The 19,419-nt window shown below is 38.6% G+C and overlaps 1 protein-coding gene across 5 annotated transcripts in view; it reads left to right on the top strand.

Moving 5' to 3' along the window:
• The window catches only part of LOC126299084 (serine-rich adhesin for platelets-like), a 197,311-nt gene extending 178,110 nt beyond the window's left edge, over nucleotides 1-19,201 (top strand). For all 5 annotated transcript variants that reach the window (XM_049990754.1, XM_049990758.1, XM_049990756.1 and 2 more), the window contains 2 exons: nucleotides 13-8,758; nucleotides 9,418-19,201. In XM_049990754.1, the coding sequence (XP_049846711.1) occupies nucleotides 13-8,758; nucleotides 9,418-11,744 (11,073 nt within the window). In that variant the 3' untranslated portion in view covers nucleotides 11,745-19,201. The remainder of the gene's footprint in view (nucleotides 1-12; nucleotides 8,759-9,417) is intronic.
• Nucleotides 19,202-19,419: the final 218 nt, after the last annotated feature.

The raw sequence follows: 19,419 nt of genomic DNA, 5'->3' as shown, positions 1-19,419 counted from the left end.
TTCTCATTTCAGTTTGGTGCGATAGCGAAGTCCTTCTGTGTGCAAGGATTCATAAGACGCCTATTTTCTGAAATAGGCACAATTGAAGAGCTACAAACAACACGTCAAGAGGAAGGGGACTCTCAAGAAAAACGTGACTTGCTTTCCGATTTGCAGTGTATGTTGTCTGATGGATATTTGAAACTGGGTCACTTGCTGCGAGAGAACTTGAATGTCTACAAGGAGTGTGTGCTAACAGCGTTCTCATTAAACCCTACAGAGGATTTATACCACCATTTACATAGCCTTGCCTCTTTAAGTAGTAAATGTATTTCTGATGAAAATAAATGTACAGAAATCGTAGAGCAGCCTCTGGTTCAAGACTGCACCATTACAAAGCTGCCTATTAATGAACACTTAGAAGAAACAAATGAAAGTAATTATGCTGGCAATACAGACTTTGAATATATGAATATGCCATCAACGTCATCTGCTGTGTTCCCTAAGTATCAAATAAGGCCACAGACAAGGCATACAGCTTCACGTGGGGATATACCCATTGCCACTTCATCTTTAGTAACTGTAAGGTGCAGATTGAAAGAGGATGACAAGAGAGACTTGGGAGCATTGTATGCAATGAGTGGAAACCTATTTACTAGTGCAGAGAACTATGATCCCTATAGTGCCCCAAACCATGTGTTAGATGCAGGAGAATTCAAGTTCTCTAGAACTGTACTTCATGATTTAGTATCTGTGTTAAACAATCCACGAAACAAACAGCTTAGTTGGGCAGAGGGTTGGGCTCAGCTAAGCAGGAATTGTCTGGAATACTTAAGAAACAGAGAGACACGAAATTGCATTAAGGAACTGAAATTTCTGGAAATTGATTATGAGAAATACCGTGACTGGCCAAGATTGTGTGACTATGGAGGTATAGAGAAGGGATATGAACAGTGGGCAGATGTCAGTAATGATTCAGAACAACTTTGTATTACAAGTAATTACAAACATAGATCTTCAGAGTTAACTGTAGATTCCTGTATAGATTCGGCAACACAGGATAGTGTAGATACTGTATTTACATTAAAACCAGTCCGGAAACGAAAAGTGAAGAAACCTGGAAAATCCCCACAAAAAGGAAAGAGGGGAAGAAAAAGTACAAATGTCACACATAGCAGTGTTAAAAGTATTGTTTCACAAGGTCCCATAACTGGCTTCTCGGATTGCACTCAGGACAGCCAAATTGAGGACAACAATGAAAGAAAGATTGCAGCAAAGATTTGTAAGGATAAATGTATTAGGAAGTTTACATACAGGAGGAAGAGGTGTAAGACTGTGGAAGAAATATCTACACTAGAAACAGACTGGCCACAGCAAACTGAGGTTAGAGGCAGTTTTAAAAAGACAGTTAATAAAAAGTTTACTAGGAAATCTAGCAAATGTTTGAAGCGTGTGAAAAGCTTAGAACATGCTTCTCCAATAGAAACAGACTGCACAAGTGATGAAGTGACATCTGTTGGACCAGATATCTGGAAAAGAGGTTATAAGAATTTAGACAAAAATATGTATATGAAAAACCCTGAACTTTCCTTGTTAGAAGTAGATGAGGTACCAAATATTCAGGCTAGTACTTCAGTGAAGAGTTATAAGAAGAAATATGTTAAAAAGTCACGCAAATCTAGAAAGCATTGGAAGAATTTGGTTGAAACAGACTGCTCACATTATAGTGACATTGATGAAAATAGTATTCCTAAGGTTGCAACAAAGCGCCCCAAAAGAAAGTGTGTTAGAACATTGAAAAAATCTACCAAACGATTGAAAAATATGGAAGAGGATTCAGTTCTTGAAACTGACTGTACAAGTGATGAGGTGACCCACCTAAATTACCAGCCAGACGTTTATGTGAGTGAAGGTGAAAATGTTTCTGAAAGATCTATACATGTGCAGAATTTTGAAGACATTTCTATTGGATCAAATGGTGCTCAGAATAGTCGATATGAGATTAGAACTGCAGAAGATTCAGCAGGAAATGTTCTTGATAGGGGGCCAGCCAAATATTGGAGTACTTTCAATAAAATACCTGAGATGGATACAGGTTGTACACAAGGCAGTGAAGGTGAGCAAAGACCTGGAGTGGTGACTGCAACACAAACTATACAAAGAGAGAAGATTATTACTAAATCCACAAAGCAAAGAAAAGATTTAGAAAAAGATTCTGTATTGTATTCAACATGGGGACATAACACTCAAGCTGAAGAAGACATTGTTAGAAAGACTCAAACAAAGGCACAGAAGAGAAAGTCAGATAAAAGTGATGTCTGTTCTAAGACTGTAGAAGAAAAAATTCTAGTGAATTCAGATTGCAGGGTTGATAGTTGTGTTGATGGCAACTTGGAGGGTGTGCAAGGATCGAAAATTTGTGAGAGCCACAAAAGTGTAAGAACAAGTGGAAAATGTGTTGCCGATATTAAGGATTTCCAAGGAAATTCTTTGTTGTTCTCAAATTACACACAAAAAAGTGTGGCTGAAGCTACTACTGTGGGAGAGATTGCAGCAAATACTTGTAAAAGGAAATATCTTGGGAAAGTAGAGCAACAGACAATGGGTGTAAAGAATTTTGATGTAAAATTATTGTCAGACAATCAAACTGAAGAAAGAAATTTGGTGGGTACCACATCCAAAACTCATCATAGAAAATATGCAAAGAAGACTGAGAAACGTGCAGAACCTGTTATGGACTTTGAAGAAAAAGCTGTGTTAGACTTTGGAGGTGTTGCAGAGCCATCCCTTGAAGGTTCTGCATTTTTTGCGTATGATTCAGACACACAAGATGAAAAGAGTGCTGCTAACGTATTTAACATGGAATGTGATGTGATGAGGAAGAAAGAAGGTATTGTCAGAGGCCTTAAGAAGAAGAAATTACCTCCAGAGAAGATCACAGAAGTTTCTGCTTTCAGCAGCACAGTACACGATCGTAATAATGATGATGTGGGACCACCTATTAGTTCTGTCTGTGAAACAGACTTTTCTTCACTTGGGAAGCAGGTAAATCCTCTTTCACCAAGTGTGGGGCAGCTGAATCCGGAACCATCTAGTGGGATACTATTTCATCCTGATTTAAAAACACAGTCCTTTATCCCTCCATTTAAGAAGGCCAGTGAGCCAGAAGTTTTGCAGTCATTACGCAAATTCAGACCAAAAAGCACAAACAGATCATTAGAAGAAAGTATCTTTTCTCCAAATATGATTGGTGATGGAACGAGAATGTTGTTTCGTGAGGGTAAAATTTATTATACTGAATTCGCACCAATGTTAAGTACACTGAACCTTAATCCACATGTTGTACTTGAAGACATAGCAACAGTTTTGAATTCAAGAGAATGTGGTGGACCGTTTGATACATCTCAGCAGACAAAAAACTCTAGTGTGTTTTCTGAAAAAAACAGTAGCAGTCCTAAGAAGAGTCATAGTACAAAATTTACACCACCACCACAGTCCAAGAAAACATATAGCTCCTGCACTGGACTAAAAAAAAAGCCCAATCGTAAACTGACTGACAGGGAAATACTTGCCAATAGTGTTCCTGGTTTAAATAGTCTTGAAATGATTGTACCTCCATTCCAGGAGCCAACAGTGCAAGTTGTTCAGTTGCCAAGAAACCATCCTTCAGGTAATGCATCAAATAATGATACTAGTTCACTTCCTACTAAAGTGAACCAAAAAATTGAGAACAGCTCCAACACCAGTGGAACAAGTCACATAGAAGCAGCCTCAACATCCGTATCTCAAGATCCAGCTTCACAGCAGTCACAAATTGCAATAAACTCTGAAGAAAGCAGAACCTCTCAGAATTTGCCATCCAGTTTCTCAGCTCAAAGTAACTCACTAGCATCACATAATGAAAAACAAAGAAGTTCGCAGTTAGAAGTGAAATACTTAACAAAAGCAAGTGACGTTAATGAAATATTACGCAGTACGCTTACAGACTGCTCGTCGCAGAGTCCACCGACATCTGCTGTTGCACCATCACTAAATTCATCAGGACCTGTTAAACATAAAATTAAATCGCAAAGTGAAGTGAAGTATCTAACAACAACAAGTGAAGTAAATGAAGTACTTCGTAGTGTAATTGCAGAAAACAGTCAGGGTCCGATGTCCAATTCGACACATATCATGGGATTGGTGAAGCAGAAGCCTAACACCAGAGCGGAGGCGAGGTTACTTGCTGCGTACGAAACAGCAAGAAGTATTACGGCAAAGAAAGCCACAGAAGGTAGTACATCTCTAGGAGGAAGAGGCAGTATACTGAGCACACTGCAGGTTCCACCTTCCAAAGGAGTTGTTGATATTAGTATGCTTTCCAGTCTTATTTCTTCTGGCACTCACCGATACTTGGAAAATTACCCTTCCAAAAAGGAATCTTCTAAACCCCCAACAAAGTTAAATTCACGCTCACAGAGTTCAAGAGTTTGTGTATCTTCTTGTGATAGCTCTCGTGCACATAATCTGCAAAGCCATACGCAGAACTCTGCCATCATCAGAAGTGCACACACTGCTCAGTCAGATGAACAAATCCCTGAACGGATGTCTGTCCTTGAGGAAAGGTTAAAAAAAAGTTCTGTTGCTAGTGTAGCTGTTAAGTGTGATACTACTAACCAAAGTGAAACACCAGTTTGTGCTTCACAGGTTGCAACTTTACCAAAATTTCAACAAGCATTTGGAAAGTCTATATATAATCAGACAGGCAGCAGTGGCAGTGGTGCTGGTGGCAGCAACAGTAACAGCAGTACCAGCAGCAGCAGCAGCAGCAACAACAACAACAACAACAACAAAAACAACAACAACAACAACAACAACAATAGCAGCAGCGGGGGTGGTGGCAGTGATGGGAATGGTGGAGGTCGTGGTGGTGGGGGTAGTAATAGCGGCAGTGGCGGCGGGGGTGGTGGTGGTGGTGGTGGTGGTGGTGGTGGTGGTGGTGGTGGTGGTGGCAGCGGCGGCGGCGGTGGCGGTAGTAGTGGAGGCAGCAGCGGTGGAGGCGACGGTGGAGGAGGCGGCAGCAGCAGCAGCAGCAGCGGCGGTGGTGGTGGTGGCGGCAGCAGCAGCAGCAGTGGTGGTGGAGGTGGTGGTGGAGGTGGAGGTGGAAGTGGAAGTGGGGGTGGTGGTGGCGGTGGCGGCGGTGGTGGAGGAGGAACTGGCAATGGAAATAGTGGAAGCACTGGTAGCAACAATGGTGGCAGAGGCCACTGCAACAGCAGCAGCAGCAGCAGCAGCAACAACAATGGCAGCAGCAGCAGCAGTAGTAACACCTGTAGCAGCAGTGGCAGCACCAACAGCAGTAGTAGTCGCTGTAATGGCAGTGGTACCAACAACAGTGCTGTAGAAAATGGAGCTACTGAGCCTGCTACCACTGTATCTCACACAGAAGATGTGCATAGTACTCATGGCATTGCTGGAGGCTCGCAGAAAAGTGATTCAGAGCTGCAGTCCATACCCAAATCATCAGTAAGTACACTTCATTCAAAGGCAGTACAGACAACAAGCATTAGTACTTTGGTGTCACTTTCAAATCCAGTTTCATCAGCTTTGCAAGCTGACTCTCTAAATGTCTTGATGACTACAGCTCTACACCTTAATACAGCATCTGTTCCTCATGAAGGTTCTTTGCAAAAGTCACTTGCTACCTCATTTAAAAGGGCAACTAGATCATCTGTCCAAGCAGGACAGTGCCCGTCGTATGACATGCACCGTACAAATGCCTCTGCTGTTACAGACAACCCTATATCTGGAAATTTAGATGGGATATCTAGTCATACCTCAGATAGTAACAATGTGACACACAAAAATTCTCTGCCAGCCTCCCGGTCGTCTCAGGTACCGACCACAACTGATAGTACCAGTGCTCCTACACAAAATCCAGTACTTGCTGTCACCAAAGATAGTATTATTAGAAGTAATAAGAATGCATTACTGGCTGCTGCGCTGCAATCAACCACACCCCTTAGACGATCTTCTGTGAGTAGTGGTACGTCTTCCAGTTTGACCAGTAACATAGAACAAGCTGCCAACATGTGCATTGCTGAAAGCTCTTCTTCAGAAGATGAAGCGACAGATGTTGGAACTCAGACTCATATTTCTTCAGTACAGCAGACCCAGAGACTATCTGTTAATGAACTTCGCAAGACTACTTCAAAACCTTTGTTGCAAACATCTCACAATTTAAGACCTGTTCTACATATTCCCAACAGTAATCTTGTTGGAGCAGCTAATGTTACTGAATTAACCAATTCAGTTTCATCGCCTTTAAGACAGCAGCAGATTGTCCATTCTTTGTTAGGTCCTAGTCCCTCTGCTGTCACAAGGCTTCCACCGCAGAATGTGGCAGCAACTGATGCATTAATAAGCCACAGTGCAATCGAGCCATCTGTAAGCTCAACAACACTGGAACAGCTGAGAGAATTTGAGTCTGTTTTAGAGCAAGTTACAAACACGTCACAAATGAAGGAGCGGAGCACTGCTGTGACTCAGAATCAGCCGGACCTAATTAATGAAGATCTTCTTTCTCAGTCATCAAGCACGGTTGAAACGTCTTCGGATTTCCCAAGTGCACCAAATGATGGTTCATTCTCACAAGATTCTTATCCATCAACTACAATTACAACCCCACCAAGAGTTGGTATAACTTTTGTTGCTCAGTCTCCACTTCGATCGTCAAGCATTGCTGGAACGAGTGGAAAGATTGCATCTCCTGTAGTTGTAGTTACCAGTTACTGTCAGCCAGTTACATCACCAGCTTTAAGTGTGACTTCACAGAGTTCTTCTAGTCCTTGTGTGACACCTGCACCAAATCCTTCCATATCAAATGGAAAACCACCACCAAAATCCTCAAAATCCAAAACTAAATCTGTTAAGTCAAGCCCGTCAACGACAAATTCTAAATCTTCACCAGTTCCTAAACCACAGCAGAAACCTCAAGAAGATGAAGTTACGGCTCAGCGTATTTATGCAATACTTGATGAATATGCAGAACAGCTTAGAAATTCTCCAGATTTGAATAACAAACCTGCACCTCGCAGAAGATCAAATCCACCTACCAACCCAAGCCAGTCTTCAAAGCGAAAGAAGTCTTCCCAAAACAAATCAAAACTTCTTGGGCAGCAGTCATCTTCATCAGCACCTGACATGAGTCCTGGCACAGACGACCCAAGAACTATGGGAAGTGAAGATAGTTCTAGTGGTATAATGCAGCTTTCTCATATTCAGGATTCACCAGCTTCATCCGCCCAAGCAAGTGATGAACCAGCAAGTTTAAGATCTACTTCCACAGAAGCATCTTCCGAATCCTGCAAGCCAATTGTTTCGGAATCGGGTGAAAATCAAGACTCTCGCCAACAACCACGTTTAATTTTTGCTGAAGCAGCAGGTCGTCAGGGAAGAGCAGTATCTGTTCAGGATGACATTCAGTCTGCTGAGGTTGCTGTCTCTGGTAGTGCAACTGTTGTTGCAGGAAAATCAGTAATGGTGGGAAGCACAGCAGTACCATTGTATGTGCCAGGAAATGTCCGTCAGGTGTTTCTACCTGTGACTCCAGGATTGGCTGCACATGTTCAAGGTCGACCAATGGTTGTATCGAAAGGATCAAAATTTATAAGAGTTCATCAAGTAACAGTCCCAGCTGGACCACTTCACCTCCACCAAGTGCCGGTCGTGGTGCGCCAGATGTGCGTCAATAAGCAGTCATCAACTGTTGGTGCTTCAGTATCTGTACTTACCCAGCCATCTGTCAAACAGGTTAAGCGTCCACCTGCAAATACTTCTCCAGAAGCTTTATCAGGAGGTTTGGCACAGTCTTCTGTTCTACACCAGTTAAGCAGTCAGCAGCAAACATCTGTTTCTGATGTATCTTCGAGTGCTACTCAAAGCTTATCTTTTCCAGAGTCGAGTCTGGATAGTGTAGGCACTACTATTGCAGACACTGTTATAAAAACTGAACCTAATGATGATACCTCATCAGTTTCAGAAGGCCATATAATGTGCGAAGGTAGTCAGAACAGCCTACTTGAGACAATAACATCTGCTGCTAGTGATGCTACTGCTCTAACGTCTCCAGCAACTACGTCTTCTGGTGTCATAGCTACCACTACTTCTTCAGGACCGGGTGTAAACATTTCCAGTGTTATTTCAGCACCTGAAGATAAACTGTATCAAAGCTCTGAACACAGCACAGTAAATGTGAAAGTAGAACCTCCAGATCTGTCTAATAACAGTAATGAAGATCAGAATGAAGAAAACCAACTGTGCAACAATCACGAAGAAAGGTCTGTGTTTCGACGAACTTATGCAATTGTAATTAATCCACCAATCGATGTGCAGAATTCACGAGTAAATAGGACTATGCAACGTTTGAATATTGGCTTTACCAGACATTCCACAGTAACTTCTAGGAATGGTAACCAACCAGAAGCACTGAACAAAGATTTTGCACCAAGCAGAAAGCCTCTTAAGACGGAAGCTGATAGTATGCTTAATTCTGAATCTGAGAGTTCTGAATATCATTCGGATAATGCTCTTGCAACACAACTTAATCATTTCTCAAAACACAGTGGCAGCTTGACAGAAAATGGTGAATCTGGACATTCTGTGAACAGTGTGTTGAACTGTCCACTACCTTCAGCATTGCCAGATTCAACATACCATTTGAGGAAATTGGGTAAAAGCAGAGAAAGCAGCCAGCCAGCTGGAGGATTCCAGAGCTCTACTCAAAATACAATTTGCACAAGTACGTACAATGTTGACATAAACTGCATGTTATGAAGTTATTGTTGCTAGAGATGGACATTGCAGAGTTCATGGTACTTTTGACTTATGAAGTCATTTTTTTGTTTGCACACTCATTCTCTGGAGATAGTCATTTAGAGATAGTTCTTCACAATAGGTGATGCAAGTGTTAGTATACTATTTAGTTGAGTTTTCACTTCATTCTTATTCACAGAAGTATAAACACCTGAAACTGCTTTAGTTTTGTCCCTGATTTCAAACTGCCTGGTAGATGTTACTTGTTCACAATTTATAAATCTTAAAAATTCAAAACATAGTATTCAGCGCAGTATCATTTGCAGTTTAAAAATATATAAGGAGAGTTTATTTTGTTTGCCTAGCGTTCATTGTGATTTAGCGTATTGAAATTGTAGATATGACAGTTAACCTTTCTCTTTGTCATTTGAATGTTGCATCAATCAGAACCTAATCAGATTTATAGTGCAATTTCTCTATTTCCTGTGTGGCACCTTTTTTCTCTGATACAATTTTTAAAAAATTCTCCTTTGCAGTAAATTGTGAATTATGTATGTAGATACTAAAATATAGTAATGTAATGCTTTCAATTATCTGCACAAGATACACAGGCTTTCTACACTTTGTATGTGTTTTGTGTTTCAGGTCCATTAGATGTGTTTCCAACTGAAAGTGCAACTAGCATTCTAGAAGACTGCCCACCAAGAACTATAGAGGAGAATGGTTGTAGTGACAGTTTATCATCTTCTGAACCAAGTTTAACACATACACTACTTTGTCGCAGAAACTCTCAGAGCCCTCAGAAGGTAAGCTTACAATCTGAAGTGGGAAGGAAAATAAGTCCATGTGATAAGAATGGACCAGCTGATATTGAGCTGAATGCAGCAGTTGAACACATTGTGTCTGAAAGTTCCAAAAGTGCAAATGATCAGACACAAGGAAAAGAAGTTGGTGTGTCGAGTGAAGCTCAGCTAGATTACTGCAGCGGGCCGTATTCATCCATTAAAAGCCAACTGGACTATATTTCTGATGGACCTTATAGCATATCAAAGATTGATGGCTGTGATACCCCATGGCGTTTTGTTCCGCTTATAAGGAAGGTTAAAGTAGCTATACAACCAGTAACATTAAAAAAGGATACAGAAGAAAGTGAACCACTTGTTAGGAATATCCATCTTTCAACTAATTTGCCAGAAGTGGAAGATGCAGCAAATGAACAGCGTGAGTATCTAACAGATTCCAAGCTGGCTACAGTTAATAGGAAGGCAAATGTGAGTTCAACTGTTCTTACAACTTTCCGGAAAAATGATATTCCCAGTACAAGAGTTGATAAAAGTCAAGGGAGTGACAGGGTACAGCAGAAAATAGCTAGAGTTGAGCGAGAGTTAAAACTTCAGAAAAGTCTGTCTGAAGAATGTGAAGATTTAGGTGTTGATGAGCCAAGTACTAGTGATCTATTTCCTGAAGCAGATCTGTTATTGGATACGAATTCATCACCACCCTTTGATCAGACACTGCAGGATACAGCTTGTGGTCATTGTGTTGATGGTACAGAAACTTACTCTAATTCAGCTTTTAAACCCCTCGAATACTCTTCCAGTAGTCAGGATGATTCCCAGAACAGTTGTATTTCTTCTGATATTCATGAATCAAACAACAGATTTCGGCAAGGAAAGAAACGTAAACGTAGTGTCAATATTCCTAATTTTGATTGGAAGTATACAGAAAGAAAAACTTTTTGTCACGACATTGTCAGTAAAATATGTCAGAGTTCCCGTGAAACATCCAGTATTTACCATAGTGGAAATACTATAATAAAAGGTACGGGCAGTGGAATCGGATCACGATCGTTGGAGGATACTAGTGGAGGTTTCAGAGACACTCTGTCAGATAGTGCACCAAGTAGCAGATTAAAGCACTCTAGTCCAGGAACAGATGCTATCTTGCCTGATGTCAGCACCTGTAATACAAAAGAAGTGTCTGATAATTTAATGAAGGATGCAGTTTGTGGAAAGAAGTTAGAAGGACCATTGCAGCAAACCCATCCATCCAACAGTTGCATGAAAAGTCAAACAATTGCCACTGTGAACAATAAAGGAGATATGGTCGCAAGTGCCAGTGATAGCACTTTTTGTAGCTCAAGTGAAGACAGTGTCACAATGTTGGATACGTTCTCAACAAGTATGATAGTATCATCTCTAGATGTAACAATTCCCTCTCCTCTCCCCACATTGCCATCTGTCATACAGTCTAATGATAATTCCCAGGAACCACTTCCATCTGCAACGGGAACTCAGAAGTACTCGAATACATACAGTAAGAGGCCCTCGTGTGAACAGGGCAGTAGTAAGCTACTGAAGCGTGCTCGTCTAAACCAGTCTGAACAGTATTATAATGAACATATAGATTCTCAGGAACGATGGGAGTCGTCTAGTTCACAAGAGAAAGTTTGCGCTGATGATGAAGATTCGGGATCTCGTAGCAGGTCAGAAGAACAACCAAATTCTGATGTTGATGTTTTAGATATAAGCAATGATGCATTTTCATCATCATCACCGAGATTCCCTTCCTTAAATATTACAAATAGCACAGGTTCAAGTTCACAGTGTAATGAATCTATAATCAAGACATTTGAGTTGAATGGGATTGATAGAATTTCACTTTCAAGTGCTAGTATACAAGAGAAGCGGATATCTTCAAGGAAACTTGCTGATCATAGTGATTCACAATGTCACTCCTTAGACATCAAGAATAGCAGAAATGTGGAACACGATCATTTCTGTCATAAACAAAGTGTAATACATATAAATTCTTCAAAGACGAGAGCTTCGCAGCGTGGTCATCTGAAGAGAGGCTGTCCATGCTGTTCACTTTCATCTCGCTCATCTAAGAAGAAGATGGAAGAGAAACCAGGAAAGAAAGGACCTTTGGGAAAGCAAACAATAAAAGGTTCCTTGCCAAAGAAGAGATAGTTGATTTTAAAAACTCATGTAAATAGTTGTAAATTCTGTGAAGATTTGTATTTGTTTTCTCATTGGGTGCGACAGTCACAGATAGTGAACTGAAAAACTGCCACAGTGTTTGTATAGAATTGCTTTTGCATATCTTATGTAAATAAGTGAGATAGATCCTAATACATGTTCATGAAGCATGAAACACAAAGCCATATTCTTTTTAAACTTTTATTGTTTGCATTCCCAATGTTCTGAGTCAGATATGCAGTAATTATTCATCCTTAACCTCAGTTTAAGCTAGTCAATTTTCCTGTTAATCTGAGGTACTCAGTATCACTTTCTGCACTGTTAGTACAAATTTTTATGGTTAACCATGCTTATTCAGTCTTTCAGCAAAGCAGTTGTGTGTTTTCTTGAAATTGGTATGTGAGAAACTGCTTGGAGATGCAAATATTCAATATGTTATTTTACATTCTTTTATTTTGCATTTGATAAATATGTTGTGAGATAAATTGATGTTAGCTGTAAGTTGTGTGTGTGTGTGTGTGTGTGTGTGTGTGTGTGTGTGTGTGTGTGTGTGTGTGTGTGTGTTTTACTCATGTTATAGAGTTGTGACAATTTGTGGATGTGAGAAGATATTAGTATTTTTTTATTAAATTTGATTTAATGAGTAATGGGGAAAGTCCTTGCATTCCTGTATATTAATCATTATATAATCGCCTGATGTGTTGAAATTTGTGAGGTCACTGTTAGAGAAATGGAAACAGAATTGAAGTATGGTTAAATGATATTTGTACAATTACCGTACAATATTAGGTATGGCTTGTATCAGTATTTTATTTTATTAATTTATTTCATATTTGAAAGAGATTTATGTATTCAGACATTGTATAAATGAAGCTTTATTAAACATCTCAGATTTTCCCACAAAGAGAGAAATCTCTTCACTGTAATACAGTGTGTCACGTCAGTTAAAAGCTACACTTTAAGATGATTTGTCTCTTTCTGACGGTGTACCTTAAGTTTATGAAAAGAATTCGTAATTGAAATGAAACATTTCAAAAGCAGGATCCAGATGTAATAATTTTCATACACACATTATGCTGAAAACGCACAGTTAATTTCCAAGAGGAGGTGTGGTTTGATAATTTAAGTAAGGAATTTGTGTTGTGTGTGCTATAGAAAATACTTTTTAAAAGTTTCCCAAACATAACATTCATCAAGTGCATTGTTTAGTATAATAACGGGATTGAATTTTGTTAAACATTGTCACTCCGTATAGATTTACCTGATTTTTTTTACTGCTGATGCAAAAGGCAAAGTATTTATTGGTTGAGCAACTATTATTTAACATGGAATATTTGTATACAAATTTGCCACCTCATTCTCATGTTGTCGTTTTTCTGTGTGCCTTTTATGTACTAAAAGATTATTCTTCCCCTACAGATAAACCTAAAGATAAACAAAAAGTACAACCCCCCCCCCCTCTCTCTCTCTCTCTCTCTCTCTCTCTCTCTCTCTCTCTCTCTCTCTCTCTCTCTCTCTCATGTGGTTGCTTTCTTTTTGTTTTCGTTGTGTGATTGTCCATCCCCCTCTGCTATCTTCTTACCTCTTTCTCCACTTATTCTTCCCTCTGAGAGAAGAGAATCAGTCCAAAACATCTCTTTAAATTATTAAATATTACTTACACAGTTACAGTGGCCTTATTATTTCCAAAATTATTACTTGTGTTTTCATTTGAGTAAAATATGATTAACAAGTTTGCTCGGTAAATCTTGTAGATTATTAATTGGATTTTGTAAACAACCTACTAAATGCACTTGAGGATTCAACAAGAGAACTACCATAACCATAATTTGGAAGTATTATCCATAGTATTAGGCAATCTTCATAATTATAAAACCTGAAGTACAGCAAATGATTTCAGTTGCAAGTTACATGTTGTAGATTGATTTTATTTCATATTAAAAATTTATTATTAGTATTGATGTGCATAGTGAAGTTAATTTCCATGCACTTATATATAGTGCCAACGTTGAAGTAAAACATGCTCAGAAGAAAGTACTTCTAGGTGTACTGTTTTGTTTTGCCTCGAATCGCGTAAAAATATGTCCATAGTGACAATGAAAAGAGACCTAGACCTATGAAGTGCTTATACATAACCTGCAGAAAAAGTTAGTAACAACGAGGAATGTGTAAAATCTGCTCAAGAAGATAGGCGCTCTCTCTCTCTCTCTCTCTCTCTCTCTGTGTGTGTGTGTGTGTGTGTGTGTGTGTGTGTGTGTGTGTGTGTGTGTGTGTGTGTCGGGGGTGGGGGTGGGGGGTCATCAGTGCAATATTGAGAGACGTTCCTCATGAATGTGAATTTCCTATCACCCTAATATACTGTTTTTCCAAAATCTCTGAAGTCTCGTGGGGATATCAGAGGAATGTTTTCATGATGATATTAGAAAAATACTGAAATTATCAGCCTGTTGTGATTGTGGTTTAAATATGTTTTATTTACTGTGAAAGTGCCAGTTGAGAGATCCGTGAAACTTTCTGACAGCTTAAAACTGTGTTCCGGATCAAAACTAGAACCTGGGACCTTTGCCTTTTACAGGCAAGTGCTCAACCACCTGAGCTCCCAGGCACGACTCATAACTCATCCCCACAGCTTTACTTCTTCCAGTACCTCATCTCCTACCTTCCATATTTCACAGGAGTTCTCCTGTGAAACTTGAGGGACTAGTACTCGTGGAAGAAAGAATATTGCAGAGACATTGCTTAGCTACAGCCTGGGGCATGTTAACAGAATGAAATTTTCACTCTGCAATAGAGTAGGTACTGATATGAGACTTTCTATCAGATTAAAATTGTGTGGCGGATCGAGACTTGAACTCTGGACAATTACCTTTCGTGAGCAGGTGCTTTGTAGAGCACTTGCCCATGAAAGGCAAAGGTCCCGAGTACAAGTCTCAGTCCAGCACACAGTTTTAACCTGCTCTTCAGAGTGAAAATTTCATTGTGGAAATGTCCCCCGGGCTTGTGACTAAGCCATGTCTCCACAGTATCCTTTCTTCCAGAAATGCAAGTTTTGCAGGAGAACTCCTGTGAAGTTTGGAAGGTAGGAGATGTACTGGTGGAAGTAAAGGTGTGGGCACGGGTCGTGTGTCGTGCTTTGGTTTCTCAGTTGGTTGAGCACTTGCCTGCAAAAGGCAAAGGCTCCGAGTTCGAATCTCGGTCTAGCAAAGTTTTAATCTGCCAAGAAGTTTCATATCAGAAAAAACTCTCACTGCTGTGGAGTGAAAATTTTATTCTGAAAAGGTCATTGTTTAATTCCTTGAAAGAGTGTTGTTCAAACATGTCTTACTCTTCAGCAATTAAATTTCAGAATAAAATGTAATATTTAGCAGACGGTTAGATCATTCATCACCTAAATGATGCAAGGGAACCACTGTGTTCATACCTTTACACAATGTTTCCAGAAATTCCATCATGAAGGAGAGTTACGAATTATGGAACCATTACTCGTCTTAGACCAATGCAAGTTCCCACCCCCCTCTGCGCCTGATTTGTTCATACCACCTCCACTTTGTAGTAATCATAAAGGAGTGCAACCTTTTTTCAGATTTGTGACCAATGAAGTATTAAGTGACATATACTCACCATTAATAGCCAGTGCTGTGTCTGTATTTGTTTTAAAAATTACACATAGGTTGGGCATACAGTTACATGCACAAACAAATTTTAATGTGAGTTAGTGAGTCGTAGAGAAAAAGAGAGAGTGAGAGAAAAATAAAATTAAGATTTCTGAACAAAGTGCAATAAAATGTGGAAAGGAATATTATACAGCAGCATGGGAGATATGCACTGATGGTGACAATATCGCTGTACCTAATATTGGAGGAGGAATTGGTTGTATATTACTCATTAATTCCACATAGATTTTTAATGTATGATTGCATTGTTTGTAGACACTTGTGAATGTTGATTTAGTGTGACCACTAAAATAAATGGATCACAGTTTTTCTGTAGTTCTAATTAAAATTATTTCCTACATGAAAATGGCGGGCTGTTCAGAATCATGCCTTAAAGATGCCTGACTATCTGGCACAGTTACGGGACACTATAGGCAGCTGCACCTTTCCAGGCGTTACACACACATTGAGAGAGACCCAGTGAAAAATGAGAAGTTGCAAAAAATAATTTTCAGTTTTAGGAACTGCAGATACAGTGAGAATAAGAAGTCTTATTCCTCACTAATATAAGTAGGAAGGCAATGTACAATAACAGTTTACGAGAAGTTGGAAGCTGAACTTATAGAGTACACTGTAAAGTTTGTGAAAACTTAACACCATGTCCAGGCCATCTCATTTTGTAGAACACTAATATTATGATTTTACATATTTTCAGTGCCTAAGATGAAATTTCATCTATAATGCTATGGTATGACAACATGTATGAAGATGTAAACAAAATGAGAGTGGAGAAATTAAAAGAATTTGTGTGTTAACAATATGTAGACATTAATACAGGTATACGCACCATCTTTTATTGTAAATTAGAAAATTTGCATCATTAGTGCAGTGACGAATATGTGAAAGATGATATTCTGTTATTTTTATTGTATGCCTCTGAAAAAACGCTGTTACATTGTCCTTGTATGGTCTCCTAAGATGTCAACAGAACGTAAGCATCACTGTCAGTGTGGCAGCACACACAAAATAGTGATAAAATTTTTCCACAAAATGCCATAGACATGTGAGGGTATTTTGAAAGTGTTTGTGACCTGCCTCCTCCCCCCCCCCCCCCCCCCTCCCCCCATCCCTGCTGAAATTGTGATTTGAGTAACCTCATTCATCCCCATGAATAATTTATCATTATTGCATCAGAATGAGAATTTCAGACATAATGGTACCTAAATCTAGTATGCCTTTGTACAGTTTGTGCATTGTGAACAACATAGTATTTCATTCTCATGGAAAGAAAGAAATATGTTCATCTAGCTCTTCATGTGATTTTTGGATGTGAGAAAGCAACTGCATAAATTTCAGTCCAGTGTTAAATGTTTCATGTGTGTGTATTTTTATTGGTATCAAGCATCACATATTAATAATTTGTACTGTCTGTTGATTGAAATTGCACATTTGTGGGCAGTGCTGTATTTGCTCTGCAGAGTACTTAACATATAACTCTAGTTCTCTTGTAAATATTTACAGGAAATTGTTGTTTGTCAGTCTATCTTTTCCAGTTGTGATGAGAGAGGTACTTACTATTAAAGCGACTGAAATTCAGGGAAAATATTCATATGTCCTCTAATGAAGAAGGATAATAGCAGTGGGTTACACACTGTTACGTTTTTCAAATTACACCATCAGGCCAATATTATTTTTTTTGTGTATTATGGAATTTATTGGTTTCCTAACTACAAAAATAGACTTTTGAGTACCTTGGAGGACCATCCTTAATACACGCAAGACGCTTTGCAAAAAAAAAAAATATGGTCGTTCCCCATTTTGCTTACAAAGGTTGTGATTTAACGAGTATTCACCGAGAGATTAGTTACTGACAAAGATCTCATTTGAGCAGTAAGAAAGTAGCATTGAGTTAGGTATTAGCCTACATCCGACATATGTTATAGCTGCTTTGTGATGTCGCTCATTATTTTTCTTCTGTCCCTCCCTCCCTCCCTAAAAAAAGGCCCCCTCTCTCCCTTTCTCTGCCTTGTTTTATTTAAAACACTGTGAAATAAATGTTTCTCAAAAGCATTTGTAATTTTTATATTGTATTTGGCGTGCTTGCTGTTAGACTGTATCCCAATCTTACACCACATGTTGCTGAGTTATTCAGACTCTAGTTGCAAAACAAATCCAGCTCATACTCACTAATATTTCAGTGAATTAAAGTGTTCAGCTATTTCCACACGTTTTACATAGGGTATGTTTATATCCAAAAAGCCAAAAATTTGTTTCCGATTGAACTTTCACGTGTGTGTGTGTGCGTGTGTGCGTGCGTGCGTAAGGTGAGGGCGGGGGGGGGGGGGGGGGTAGGCGGGAGAGAGAGTGGAGAGTAGTTGTTTTCAGTGTTTTGTTTTGTTTTATTTGTGTTGTTTTGTTTCGATTCCGGGCAAATAAACTGTGACATGGGAGTAAGAGTTGGTAACCAAGAACCAGAGGAACATATTGCTTGTATGTTATCCACAGGAAATTTTAAAATTATAATATCATACAAAACAAACTGTGTAAATGTGAATACAAATATTGTTGTAATGTTTTTAAAGAAATATGCAGGTAGAGACTTCATTGCAAGCAGAAGGAAATTTGAGATTAGATTTTGAACTTGCAGTTAAACTTTTATGCAGCAGCTTCCATCAGAATGTTAATGTTTTCTATTCAGTTCCCAAAGAGGTAAATGTTTAAGTAAAGGATGTGGGAAACAAGCTGTCAGAGGTGTTTTGTAATTTAGATCCATTTCATACTTGCAGTAATAATGTACACATAATATTCCTATGATTAAAAGACAGATTTATTTGAAATATTTGTCTCGTGTATGTTGTATTAGTTTCATTTTCTTGCACTTTATGTTGCCAGTTTTTGCTGTGGAGAAGCCAAAGAATTTTTAAATTGCATATTTGATGAGTTTGAAAGTAACAAGAAAGTGAAAACAAACTGTACATGTAAAATGACTATTCGTAACAGTAAATGATAGTAATAAAAATATATGTGCCAGTATTATAATGCAGTAGCTAACTTATTTTTTAAAGTTGTGCCACCGTTGTGGTAATGTTGAATAAAAGTAGTTTCTCTAACAACTGACAAATTATTCTTGTGGAATGTCATGACTGCTTTCAAAAGAGCTTTAGGTCCTTGTTAAATGATCCTTTGGGCAAAGTAGCCTACATAATAGTGAACAATGTAGCTAATTCATAGATTCAGCAGTTCCCCAGATCTTGGTAGAAACATATTTCTTTGTTATTTTTATTTTTTTTATTTATAAGAGTTATTTTACCCACATTGATAGTTCCTTCATGTACTTATTTAAAAAAAAATTGTGCTTAATCTTGTGTATACGATGAAAAATAATTGAGTGGCTGTATAGTCTTACCTTCTGATATTTGTCTGTAAATGTGTACATTTTTTAACCATTTTTTGGTACAGTTTGTTTCTGCAACAATTTTATAGATGGATGTTAAATGTAAATTGAGTCTTCATTATTTTCATATATGTAAATTTGTAACTTGTATATATCATTAGCAATGGTTTACAGAATTTAAAATGTCTGTCGAGCCATTGCATTTCAATTCCATATTATTTATGTTTTTGTGCAGTAACATAAAGTCGGAGTGTTCACTTAATGTACAGGTGCAGAAAGCACAGAAATTGTTTCTACTCATTGATATTTTGTACATTTTGTATGAAGCTGTGAACCTACTATCCAATTTCTCTTGTAAAATAAGAAAATATGTTGAATCCAGTAAACATTTGATACAGATATTTCCTTGTATTTTTTTTATCAAATCCATTAAATTACTTTAACATGAGGGTCTATCGGTACTTTTTAACAAAGTTACTGTGAAATGAGTAACTTTTACGACACAAGTGAGGTATGCAGATGTAATAAGTATTGGAATTTGTAAAATGATTTAAACTCACTCAGCTGTAGTAAGATTTTGCTGTGAATATTAAATCAATAGTCATTTTATATAAAAATT

Source organism: Schistocerca gregaria, chromosome X (genome assembly GCF_023897955.1).
Source record: "Schistocerca gregaria isolate iqSchGreg1 chromosome X, iqSchGreg1.2, whole genome shotgun sequence".
Taxonomy (NCBI): domain Eukaryota; kingdom Metazoa; phylum Arthropoda; class Insecta; order Orthoptera; family Acrididae; genus Schistocerca; species Schistocerca gregaria.
This window is presented reverse-complemented; position numbering and strand designations above follow the sequence as displayed.